Source organism: Vollenhovia emeryi, unplaced genomic scaffold (assembly GCF_000949405.1).
Source record: "Vollenhovia emeryi isolate VEMERY1.0 unplaced genomic scaffold, V.emery_V1.0 DF939148.1, whole genome shotgun sequence".
Taxonomy (NCBI): domain Eukaryota; kingdom Metazoa; phylum Arthropoda; class Insecta; order Hymenoptera; family Formicidae; genus Vollenhovia; species Vollenhovia emeryi.
In genome coordinates, this window is record NW_011967218.1 from 1,848,129 (window position 1) to 1,859,111 (window position 10,983).

Sequence of the window (10,983 nt, forward strand, 5' to 3'; positions counted from 1 at the left end):
AGAGCAGAGAGAAACTGGAGCTGCTTTCGCGAGAAGATCAAAATGATCCGGATTAAAATGACCCTGTGCTATGATTGGTCAAATCTGAAATTTCATTGAATAAAATTTCAATGTGATGCTACGAAACTTCAGATTTGACCAATCATAGCACAGGGTCATTTTAATCCGGATCATTTTGATCTTCTCGCGAAAGCAGCCCTAGAGCACCGGAATTAAGTTGGCGCTGGGAGTTCATATTTTCGTATAAAACCTAGCTCAAACGATTGCTCCCGAATTGCTCCATTAGAATCCACAATTGCTCCACTTTTAAAATTTGAGAGCGACCACGCCGGTGTTTCACTTGTTATGCCCGTTCTACACCTAGGGATGATCCTACTTGTGGCTCATCCGATATCCCTTCAATGCCTGCGTTCGTTTTCTCCCACCGGGAGCATAAACTATACTGAAAGTCTATAATTTACGTAACGTAAATAAGCTGCAAGTAGGATTAGCTTAAAGCCCGTATCAGACTACGGATTGGGATTGGGATTAGATTGAAATTTAACCAATCACAGTAAAGTTTACTAATCTTAAGTTCAGTAACTTTTACTCTGATTGGTCAAATTTCAATCTAATCCCAATCTCAATCCGTAGTCTGATACGGGCTTTAGGTATAGCTTGCGTTCATTTTCTCCCACTGGGAGTATAAACTACACTGAAACTTTATAGTTTACGTTACGTAAATTATAGACTTTCAGTATAGTTTATGCTCCCGGTGGGAGAAAACGAACGCAGGCATTGAAGGGATATCGGATGAGCCACAAGTAGGATCATCCCTAGGTGTAGAACGCGGCATTACGGGCGACTAGCGGTACACCTGTTTATCCGCGGTAGGTACTTCAGTGAGCCTTCAGATCGACGCGCATGCGCTCAAAAGCGCGACCAATCCTGACGTCGCTGCTGCCACCGCTGCGCGCGCACGAACCGGTCTAGTGGAAATACCCGCAGTGTGGGAAAGCGCGCAGGGCAAAATACAGAGCGGGCGTCGCGCGCGGAGAACGGCGCGAGGGGAGGGGCTTGACACGCGCGCTGCGCCGCGCGAGAGTCTCCGAGAGATTCAGCGCGAGGGAGCGAGATGCGCGCTGCGCGCTATATATGTATGTCACCGAGGTGGTGTGCTCGTCGCTCGGATACCCCGTCTACGCGAGAGAGAGCTGGCCGATTGAATATTGATAGAGCGCCGCCGACGTTTCGCGCGCCGGGATGACGCGCGAGTAACCGGGAGCTGCGGGGGGGCCCGGAACGGTGTGTTGCGTCGCGGACGCCCGCGGGACGGCAGCTAGAATGCGCGGCCGCCCTCGCCGCAGCGCGTACGTGTCGCAAGTGAGTCGAGCTCGCGATGGACGCGGCCATGTTTCCTGCTAGCAGAAATCCTGTCCGTTAAGTGACTCGCCGCCTGATCGTGTTGCCACCGGAAGAGCGGAGCGTGCAGAATGCCGAAATGCGATGTGAAGACGAGGTATCTGCCAGCTACGTTCGCGTGGACGGTCCTACTCGTCACCACGGCGCTCTTCTTCATATTCCCGTAAGTTGTCCCTTTCTCTTTCTCTCTCTCTCTCTCTTCTCTCTCCGCCGCCTCCTCTCTCTCGATACCGTGCGCGAGCACGCTCGTCCGAGACGGAGCTCCCCTTTGCTCTCTGTGTCTCTCTCGGGGTAGGTCGCCGCTGAATCTCACGTGTTCGTCCGCAGGTCGACTTACTATGTCTCTCACTGGGGCTTGTGGGTACCGGCTCTGCAAGGAGTTATCACCTTCTTCGTGGTGATCAACTTCTCGCTGGCGACGTTTATGGATCCCGGTGTTATACCAAAAGGTAACTCGAAATTAGATACACTCGTGACGAGTCGCGGACGCGGTAGGCAATGTGATATTTTGGGTTTTTTGCCCCATTGAAGCGCCTCCTGACGAAGACCGGGAGGATGACTTCCGGGCTCCGTTGTACAAGAGCGTGGAGATCAACGGTATCACCGTGCGCATGAAGTGGTGCGTCACCTGCAAGTTTTATCGACCTCCACGTTGCTCACATTGCAGCGTCTGCAATCACTGTATCGAGGTAAGTTCCCTACGTCGGAGCGAAGCCGGCGGGAGATCCTGACGGGCTCTGTGTTTCTTCTTCCAGACATTCGACCATCACTGCCCGTGGGTGAATAACTGCATCGGTAGGAGGAACTACAGATACTTCTTCTTCTTTCTTCTGTCGCTCAGTCTTCACATGCTCAGTATATTTGGGCTCTGTCTATATTACTTGCTGGAGCACAAAGAGCGCCTGAGCGAGGTCAACACTATTGTTGCGTATCCTTTGCACGAAAGACAGTTTCCGAAGCGCTCGTGAAGAGACGTGCGGCCGCGATGGCGCTAGGGATTAGTAACGTCTAATGTCGATTAGGTTCCTTAATCCCGGCTGTGCAGTCTCATCCTCATGGGAGTGGTGATGCTCCTGTTCATTCCAATCTTTGGACTGACCGGCTTTCACGTGGTCCTCGTCTCCAGAGGACGCACCACGAACGAACAGGTAACCGGCAAATTTAACGGCGGCTACAATCCCTTTTCTCGTGGTTGTCTGCGCAACTGCTGTTACACACAGTTTGGACCACAATACCCAAGGTATTGCAAGGAGCCAAGGTATTGTAAAATTAATGCCGTATGCGGGGATTATTTTGTTGTAATGAATTTTTCTCCGTGCCCTTGCAGCTTACTTAAGCCTGATAAGTATTCAGGGAAGCGACGTGGAGCGTGCGCGTCAGAGATATCTACCATAGGCAGTGAGAACCAGGTAAAGACCTACATGGATAGCAGCAATGGTGTTAGAAATGCCAGTTCAAATGCTTACAATAAGGTAAGAGCTAGCGCAGTCTCGCTTATCTTTGTAAACAACGTGACTTCGATCCGGAATCTGACGCTTGTACACGAGCTTGTATTGTTATTATGATTTTGTACCCTTACTACTAGCACAGTTGAACAAAGTTTAATCAAAGCCTATATCTCGAGCATTCTACTTATACGCAGTTTTCAAGCATGCACAGCATGGCTAGCGACATGGTTGTACCACTGTTACGGTAATTGTAAACAGTTTCGTATGCAGTTCCTTAGTACTAGCTTTGTAGTACATCTTTGTATCTTACTATAGAAACTAATGTACACGTATATTCACGTCCTTATCACTACGTCTGTAGAGTATGAGTTGCAGCGACGACACCTCTATCAGTACCGTTCAGTCCAGAGTCCTAAGATGCCTTCACTGATTTCCCCTTATGGTTTCCGGCTTATGCATATTCCATTCGTCCAAATTGATCCTAATATTCATAGGAAATATATGTAATGTATAATACGGAGGAATATATTGTAACGTGTCATACGTACGGTGTGAATCTGTTTCTCCGGCGCGACCGATGACACCGTTGCTTCCTCATTACAGTTGTCTCCCGGACGAGATGGATCGGACACAGACATGGAACCGACGGCGTCTCAGTCCGCGGACTGCGAACCCACGCCGCCGTTGCAAAGACACGGTTCCAAGAGCAATTTCTTCCTGCCACCTGTGGAGAACAACGAATCTCCCAGGCATCCTCCGCCGTCGCAGCTTCGCCATCCAATACATTATCCTAGAGGCAGTCCACATCCGAGGCCAAGGTACTCGAGACAGTTGTAACAGCGACAGCCAACGCGCAAAACGCTCTGGCGCGATGCTTACGTAACATATCGTGTTCACAGAGGGATGAATGGATCTCGAAGTCACACACCAGACCCGTTATCACCGGAGACGAGTGGTTCGCCGGCCACGGTACCTCAGCGTCAGGGTGGCGCCAGCCCGACGATGCAACAACGTATCAAAGCTATTGGAGTACCCACTCCGCTTGCCATATCCAGTCCCATACGAAGGTACATCATACTTGTGCTTTATTACTAATAGAACGGTCGAGATATATATTGGCTCGATATGGAGAAATCTTCTGATATAAACACATTTACACGCAATACAAGAATAATGAGGGATAAATTGATTGAGTGCTTACATCTGGTCAAGTCTTATTCGTGATATTCGAATATTTATATACAATTTCAGATTTCAGAATTATTTTTAATTATATATATATATATACATTTATACATATCTCGCGATTCTCACATTGCACAAAATTATCTCAATGTAGAGAGCAAGAGGGAAGCGCCACACTAGTAATAGTTACAATGCATCTCTTGAGCACGCTGCCAATACAAAGTGAACGATGTTCCTCTTATGATATCCTTTTTGCTACCCTTCGATATGATGTCGGCCTGTTTTGTCAAGATCTCCTGTCCCTCACTGTCAAACACCTCACTCTTGCTCTTCTCTCTATCTCTCTGTCTTTCTCTCCTCCTCTTCTGTCACCACTGTTCTCGCCTTCCGGAGGACGAAGGAACGTGTGAAAAAAAGAAGGAAAATTACGCAATGTAGCTTACAATAAATATCGTAGAGGACTAGTCTCTCTGCATGTACATATTACAAGATATATGGTATATAGAAAAGTTTGTGTCCCACTGCAGGGGGTGGTAACTGCAAGGAGCTGCTTTCTACCATCATGTTGCAACCTACTGCAGGTAAACACGAACTTGATCCTACGAGGACATACCGTAGTTTACAATTATGCTTTCTTGCATATATCTTTGTATATATAGAAAAACATGATTGTAAAAGTTCACATACGACACACGCGCGCGCGCACGCGCGTACACACACACCACACACCACACACACTTACTTCTTAGGTTCGCTATCTTTTATGTTTCTTGAATAGATGCTAATTTCTTAACAGGAATGATGCGCTGCTCTCTCTCCTGTATGTCTCGCCAGAGCCGTATTTGTATGGCTACAATGCTCAAGCACTCGCTATTCATCTTGGTTCACTGTACTGTGCATTTGTCGATTATCGAAAGCATCTTGCGCCGCGGAGGATCTCGGGGGGATCTAAGATCGGCTGTGTCTGTTACAGATCAAACCCGGGTACACCGACGCAGGTCCGTCGGCCGGATTTCATCGGCGTGAACGAAGCGCCGACGTATTACGATGTACAGCAGGGAAACCACACGGGAATCGGCGTTCCCGGTTCCGTCATTACTGGCTACAGCCCGCAGCGGCGTTTCCTGTCGGAGAGCGAGCTCGTGCGGCAGGGCACCGACCATCCGTACTCGAGGACCAACAACACGGTCGACAACATACGCGAACTGGCGGGCTCGCCGCAGCGCGGCGTCTACATGTGGAAGGACAACTCTCCCGGCAGCTATCCAGGCCCACCCCCCGGGGGAGCGGGGAGCGGCGCGCCCCATCAGTCGCCCTCCCATCGACCGCCCCCGCCGTACGACTACTATCGCTCCAATCCCACGAGTCCGACTCAGCAGTCGCAGTACACGATGAACGCTCCCAGGCCACCGTTGCATCCAGCTCTGAGGGGCGGAGTGCCCGTCTTCCCGCCGCATCCATCGCACCAGTCGCCGCAGGTCAAACGGAAAGCGACCACGATGGCGACGCCCACCACGCCGACCTCGGGAGACGCGCGGCGTCGACCGATGTCCTTCGTCAGAGCCCTGGAGATGACCGACTCCATGGAGATGGTCTCGGCGCCCAACGATCCGAGGTCGCAGAGGCCGACCACGCCGACGCCGGACCGTGCGAGCGTATACGATATGAACTACGAGATATCCGTATAGCCCACCTTTCCGGTCTCCGCACCATCCTGTGGCTGGACGGAGATTCTACGAGAGCCGCCGAGTAGCCTGCATGTCTTACGCTCCAACGAGGAAAGGATGTATGCCGTTTACGAGATATCCGTCTGAATTCTTCCGCGATCGATGCAGTTGCGCGCGTCTAACGTTACACGTGGACAGTAAACGTAAACCGCGGCTGGTTCTTCAGTTTCGTTTATCGCCATGGGATTATAATTCTTACCGAATACCGAGCATCGGGACTTGCCACAAGCAATCAGGATACGCGTGGTGTGCACATCTGATAAGTTGCCATCAGTGATGTGTGTGTGCGCGCGCGCAAATCATATCGCGATTGACAGTACATAGTATTTATTATCGGCGAGGAAGTCGGCCCGTTGACGCATTTAACGTTGTGAATTCGTGGGAGGCAGTAAATACACGATGAATCCTTACTTCTCCAAATCTTCCTTTGGCAGTGGAATCTTACGGCACGACAGTCACCAGAGCTTGCATTTTACGCAAGACGAAGCAACGTATTGGTAATATCTTATGATTAGTCGTCGTTAATGAAGAAATAGATTCCATGTGCTTAGCAGCAAAGTATGTCCGTTACGTCGAGAAATACCAGCGTTCGGTCCGACTGACGATCCGAATTAATGAGTCACGGAGGAGTCAACGAAAGTATATCCCGAGCGCACAGAGGTTGACCTTTATTGGAACCATCGCCGATAATCGGTCCTCTCGCTTGACAGAAGCAATTATATTTTTTAGTACACGTTTAAGGTCAGTTTAGATTTTTATACAATGACACCGTGACTCATCCTCCTATAGAATAGAAATGTTAATCCAACGTCATCCTTTTCTTTTTCTTTTCCTCGTTCATATCTCCATTGCCGACAAGGCGCGAGTGATTTGAGAAAAACTAAACAGAAGCACTAGGGATCACTTGATTATATCCTTATTAGCTCTTCGGATACCAGAGGAGTCCATTAAAAATGAAAAAAAAGGGGAGTTACTTAACCAACTTAAGTCATTATCGGGATAGAATAACAAATCTGTGTAAAATAATCGTGGAATATGTAGCAAATTTTTAATATACATATTTAACAGTATTTATACGTAAATGATTAAAAAAAATATAAGACTTTATAATTTGACTTGTTTGTTATAAATGATGATTTATCGATGTGCCCACTAACATATTTTATTTCTATATAAAGGGTTCGCAGAAGAGAATATGTGAAAGTACGAGTGTAAAAGAAAAGTTAACGTGCGAATGAGAGGAATGCATTTTCAGAAGAGTGAAAAGTACACAGGTCTAGTTTTCTCAAATGTACACAGGGGTGGCTGTTCATAATATATGCGCGAACGTAAAGATAGAAACTATTTTGATTTTGTTAAAGAGGAACGCAAAGAGAGAATTGTAATATACGCATTGCATAAATCCATTGCTGCATTCATCGCTGCTGTTAAATTTGTGATATACATCCCGCTTTTGAAATTGCATGATGGTTTCTCTATGGTGTATGTGTATAGGAAGCCAATATAATTATATCGGCTATAATTACATTGCTACAGGCTGCAACGCGATACTAATTGAATTTTGCGTACGCACTCGATTCACGATGGAATCGACTTAGTGTTACACGACACATATCATTTTGACGTCAGACATCGAATATTTTTTAGAATTGAAACAAAAATTTGCATTTGGTATTAACGACTGCTTGACTACAGAACACAATGTTATAACGAGGATTATAAGCATTTCTTCCGTATCTCTTGATAAGCTACATTTAGGATCCGTTTAACAGACTCGTTTTGTTTCTATTAAGATAACAAACTGTGTGCCAAAAAATTCCCCCGTACTATTCAATCGTGTAGTCTTGCTTGAAATAGCATTTAATGAGACAACGGTACAACGTTACAAATTGATTAAGGTAATAATGTGTAAGGTATGGCGAGTGTTAAGTGTTTATAATTCGGTGTATTTGTACATAAATATTGCTCGTTACTTCTATCACTTAAATGTACATACATATATCATTCGGTACTTACGTATCGCCGCAGCAATCTACAGAATAAAAATCATGAAACATAGTAAATTATACTGTGTTGTATCGTGGTAATATTTTTTTATGTGACGTTTTTCGTTTTTCTATTAAGCCTATTGTTTTACCGAAGGAAAAGAGAAAAGTCATCGATGGACTAAACGCGTTTTTAAATTCAACAACCGACTGATTGTAAAAGAAAATATTTTATTCGAATTAAAGTACATCTCGACTAAACAAAAATATTGCACGAGGATGTATCTGGCATCAACGCACGTGTTTTTACAATGTTTCACATTACGCTTCGCAAATTCAAATATATGAGCTACTTAAACTTGAGTTATTCAAAATGCAATTAACTTGGAAATTGGAAACAATTCCTTTTCAGTGTTAAGAAATGCTTATTATTCGTTCACTATGTTAAAATAAAGACAATCTGATTTCAAATTAAAAAACATTGCTAAAAACTTATTAACTCTAACAAGTTATTAGCAATACGAAACTAGCTAACAAATCAGTGTCAATTGCTTATCCGTCTTGAGAAATATCTTGGGAATGTTAAACTATTTTAGTTTTAAATAATTAGCATTTATACATATATATATATATATATTTACAATCAGGGATCTGTGTAAACAACGTTATATAATTCTGTTGATGATATTAAATATAACTTGCAACGGTCCTAACAGTTCTAACTTCTTCAATGTTCTCGTTTCGTCGGACGATTAATGTGCATCTCCCGTTTCCGTATCTAGATTTAATTTGAATATAACTTTTAAAGTTTTATACAAAATAGTAAACTGATACGTATAAAGTAACGAAATGAATCTCACCATGATATGATGTGCGATGTTTCACACTCTCATTGAAATATATATTTGGATGTTTAAACAAGGCGTCGTTAAAGCAATCGTGTTTAATTTCGTAACACTTGTTACAAGCTGCAGAATACTGACCGTCCTCGGACAATTTCATTATCGTCGATCTCTCTGATTTAAATTAGTTAACAGACGAAAGAATTCGCCTCATTGATCGTATAAATTAATATTAACATAATAATTTCGATGCTCACCTAACGCGTTGAAACCGCAGTCAGTAAGCTCGTCCTCGAGCATATCGTGCAGCATATGTTTAAAAGGGCATCCGTGATGATCTCTAGGTCCAATGGTCGACTCCATAATTTTGAGACACGTGTAAGGCTGATAATCGCGTCGACTACCTTTCTGCCCGAAGACAAATCTCACGGTATAACCGTGTTCTTTGTCGAACGCAGCATCGTCCATTACTTTCGTGAATTCGTCTCTCAAAAAGGTCATTGTGTCGGACAGGGAGAGCCCGATGCCCTTCAGGAACAAACAGAACTGTACTCTACCGCCATGTGTAAGATGGTGATTCTTCCTTAGCGCCTTGTGAAGCACTCTCATACAGAGAGGATAAGACGTTTCCGCAAGCTACAACAATACAATTGTTATTTGCAACACAAAGTTCGGCGTATGAAATTTAACTGTTATAGCTGCGTAAGATTCGAACATCATTTTTGTCTACCCATTAGTTGCAAGATTCTTTACGATTCGACATTAAGTAGAGCATTCATCACCTTATCTAACTGGTTGAACGAAACGTGTTGTTGTATCTCTTCGTCCCGTAATAGAATAGTACTCTCGGTTTGAATACTGTCTTCCAAATGGGCAAAAATCCGAGTGAACCTCTCGTCATTGTACAAATTGGCTCTAGTTTCGCGTGCTGTCTGGCAACATAATGGCAGAATAGAAAACTGTGACAGTTGAGAACCACATTAATCATGTTTATGCTCACTTCGAAACTTGACAAGAGAATTCTTCGGAAGTACGACACGAATAAAAATGCCATCTCCCGTTCGGGTACAAAAGCTTCGCCCTGCGTAACAAAAACTTTACGCTTTTTAACTAGATTGGCTATATCGGAAAAAGGCACTTTGTAAAACTGCGTGTTGTCAATATCGTCAACGTTTGGAGAAGACGCTTGAAGATATTCCTTGATAGCCTCCTTCTCGCTCCGACTAATCTGAAAGCAACGAACAGAAAATTGCTGATCCGAGATTTGAGAAACGCTAGATCCACACAATGTTGCAATAACCGACCGGTGTCAGGTCGAAATTGTTAACGCATATAAACTGCCTGATCCCTTCGCTATCTAACGAGGAGAATCGCATCTTGAACAGCCTCGCTTCTTGCTTAAAAAACCAGCGTTTCTTGATGGCATTGAAGGCGATTGCGGATCTTAGTACAAAGTGAGATACGTGATCTCTTCTTCGGGCACGGACATCCATATCGGTGTGCGATCTGCATCCAGAACTGTCAACCAATCTCGCAAATTCGTCCATCTCTTCCTTGTGCAGCTCCTCGACCAAGGCAGCTCTGCGTTGAGACAACGACATTGTCAGCTTCAGCAAATGGACACGCTCCACCAAACAGAGAACTACGATATACGAAATAAATTGAACATTATAAAAAGTACATTAATATTCCATTAATGTGAATAAATAAATAGGAAAGACAGATTGAAATTGAAATAACCTTTGAGGCGTGTTTCACAGATTTCCTCCAGCTCGTCTAACGTTGTCTCGCCAAACGGAACGTTCTGATACAATTGTAAATCATGAGAATACACATCACCAGGATTCCTCGGCGAAAGTTTGAGAGGAGCTTCAAGTCTCATTGTGGAGATCATTCCGAATATCCGAATTCTAGCAAACTTTAACGGAATTAAGAGTGCAGACTACAACAACAAATCAAACAAATAAACTAATCAACTCTTCCTCAAGTGCTTTATTAATCATTAAAATTGGTAAACACTGCTGGACTGTACGTGCGTATTATATTTAAAAGAACTTCGTGAACTCGTTGAGAGACCTCTAGTGTCCTATGCTTTAATTCAAATGGAAACTAAACTATTCGTTTCCCCTAGTTTCCCCGTCTTCACGATCTTAAAGGCCTGTGTCCACCATGCTAAAACTTGGTATAAGCTGCAAGTTGATTGGCTACACCGCGGGGGTGGTTCACAAAGGGCGACTTGAAATCGCAAAACTCGAGAATCTCGAAAACTGGCAAAGTATCAGGAGAACATGATTAGCAAAGAGGTGGCACTATTTCAATTTCCAAGAATTAGAACTCCGGGATTTTTAAACTTCAAATCGCGAAAATCCAGGATCCGGAAAATTGGCAAAGTATC

At 44.5% G+C, this 10,983-nt stretch overlaps 2 protein-coding genes across 5 annotated transcripts; one reads left to right on the forward strand and one right to left on the reverse strand.

The window, feature by feature from the left end:
* Nucleotides 1-764: 764 nt before the first annotated feature.
* On the forward strand, nucleotides 765-8,455 carry LOC105565946 (palmitoyltransferase ZDHHC5). 4 transcript variants are annotated; one of them, XM_012019560.1, is made up of 10 exons: nucleotides 765-1,564; nucleotides 1,729-1,850; nucleotides 1,933-2,090; nucleotides 2,157-2,329; nucleotides 2,447-2,659; nucleotides 2,729-2,873; nucleotides 3,453-3,667; nucleotides 3,749-3,916; nucleotides 4,831-4,923; nucleotides 5,008-8,455. In XM_012019560.1, the coding sequence occupies exons 1-10, from the start codon at nucleotides 1,473-1,475 to the stop codon at nucleotides 5,720-5,722; spliced, it is 2,094 nt and encodes a 697-aa protein (XP_011874950.1). In that variant the 5' UTR covers nucleotides 765-1,472; the 3' UTR covers nucleotides 5,723-8,455. The 4 variants fall into 4 exon arrangements, with proteins under 4 accessions (XP_011874950.1, XP_011874951.1, XP_011874952.1 ...); XM_012019561.1 differs by having other exon boundaries at nucleotides 766-1,564; nucleotides 2,447-2,641; XM_012019562.1 differs by lacking the exon at nucleotides 4,831-4,923 and having other exon boundaries at nucleotides 766-1,564.
* On the reverse strand, nucleotides 7,690-10,923 carry LOC105565945 (DNA primase large subunit-like). The gene is made up of 7 exons (XM_012019559.1): nucleotides 10,329-10,923; nucleotides 9,893-10,230; nucleotides 9,589-9,816; nucleotides 9,371-9,520; nucleotides 8,846-9,224; nucleotides 8,607-8,762; nucleotides 7,690-8,524 (listed from the first exon to the last, which is right to left on the reverse strand). Exons 1-7 carry the CDS (start codon nucleotides 10,480-10,482, stop codon nucleotides 8,499-8,501), a joined length of 1,431 nt encoding a protein of 476 aa, XP_011874949.1. The 5' UTR covers nucleotides 10,483-10,923; the 3' UTR covers nucleotides 7,690-8,498.
* Between the last annotated feature and the right edge of the window lie 60 nt (nucleotides 10,924-10,983).

Bases quoted from the DNA above. Each gene is read 5' to 3' on its own strand.
- LOC105565945 (XM_012019559.1), bottom strand. From the start codon at position 10,482: ATGATCTCCACAATGAGACTTGAAGCTCCTCTCAAACTTTCGCCGAGG. The intron at 9,817-9,892 runs GTCGGTTATTGC...CGTTGCTTTCAG, and splicing joins ACAATTTCGACCTGACACCG to ATTAGTCGGAGCGAGAAGGA. The intron at 8,525-8,606 runs GTGAGATTCATT...AATTAAATCTAG, and splicing joins ACATCGCACATCATATCATG to ATACGGAAACGGGAGATGCA.
- LOC105565946 (XM_012019560.1), top strand. From the start codon at position 1,473: ATGCCGAAATGCGATGTGAAGACGAGGTATCTGCCAGCTACGTTCGCG. The intron at 3,668-3,748 runs GTACTCGAGACA...TCGTGTTCACAG, and splicing joins AGTCCACATCCGAGGCCAAG to AGGGATGAATGGATCTCGAA. The intron at 4,924-5,007 runs GTACTGTGCATT...TGTCTGTTACAG, and splicing joins GCTATTCATCTTGGTTCACT to ATCAAACCCGGGTACACCGA.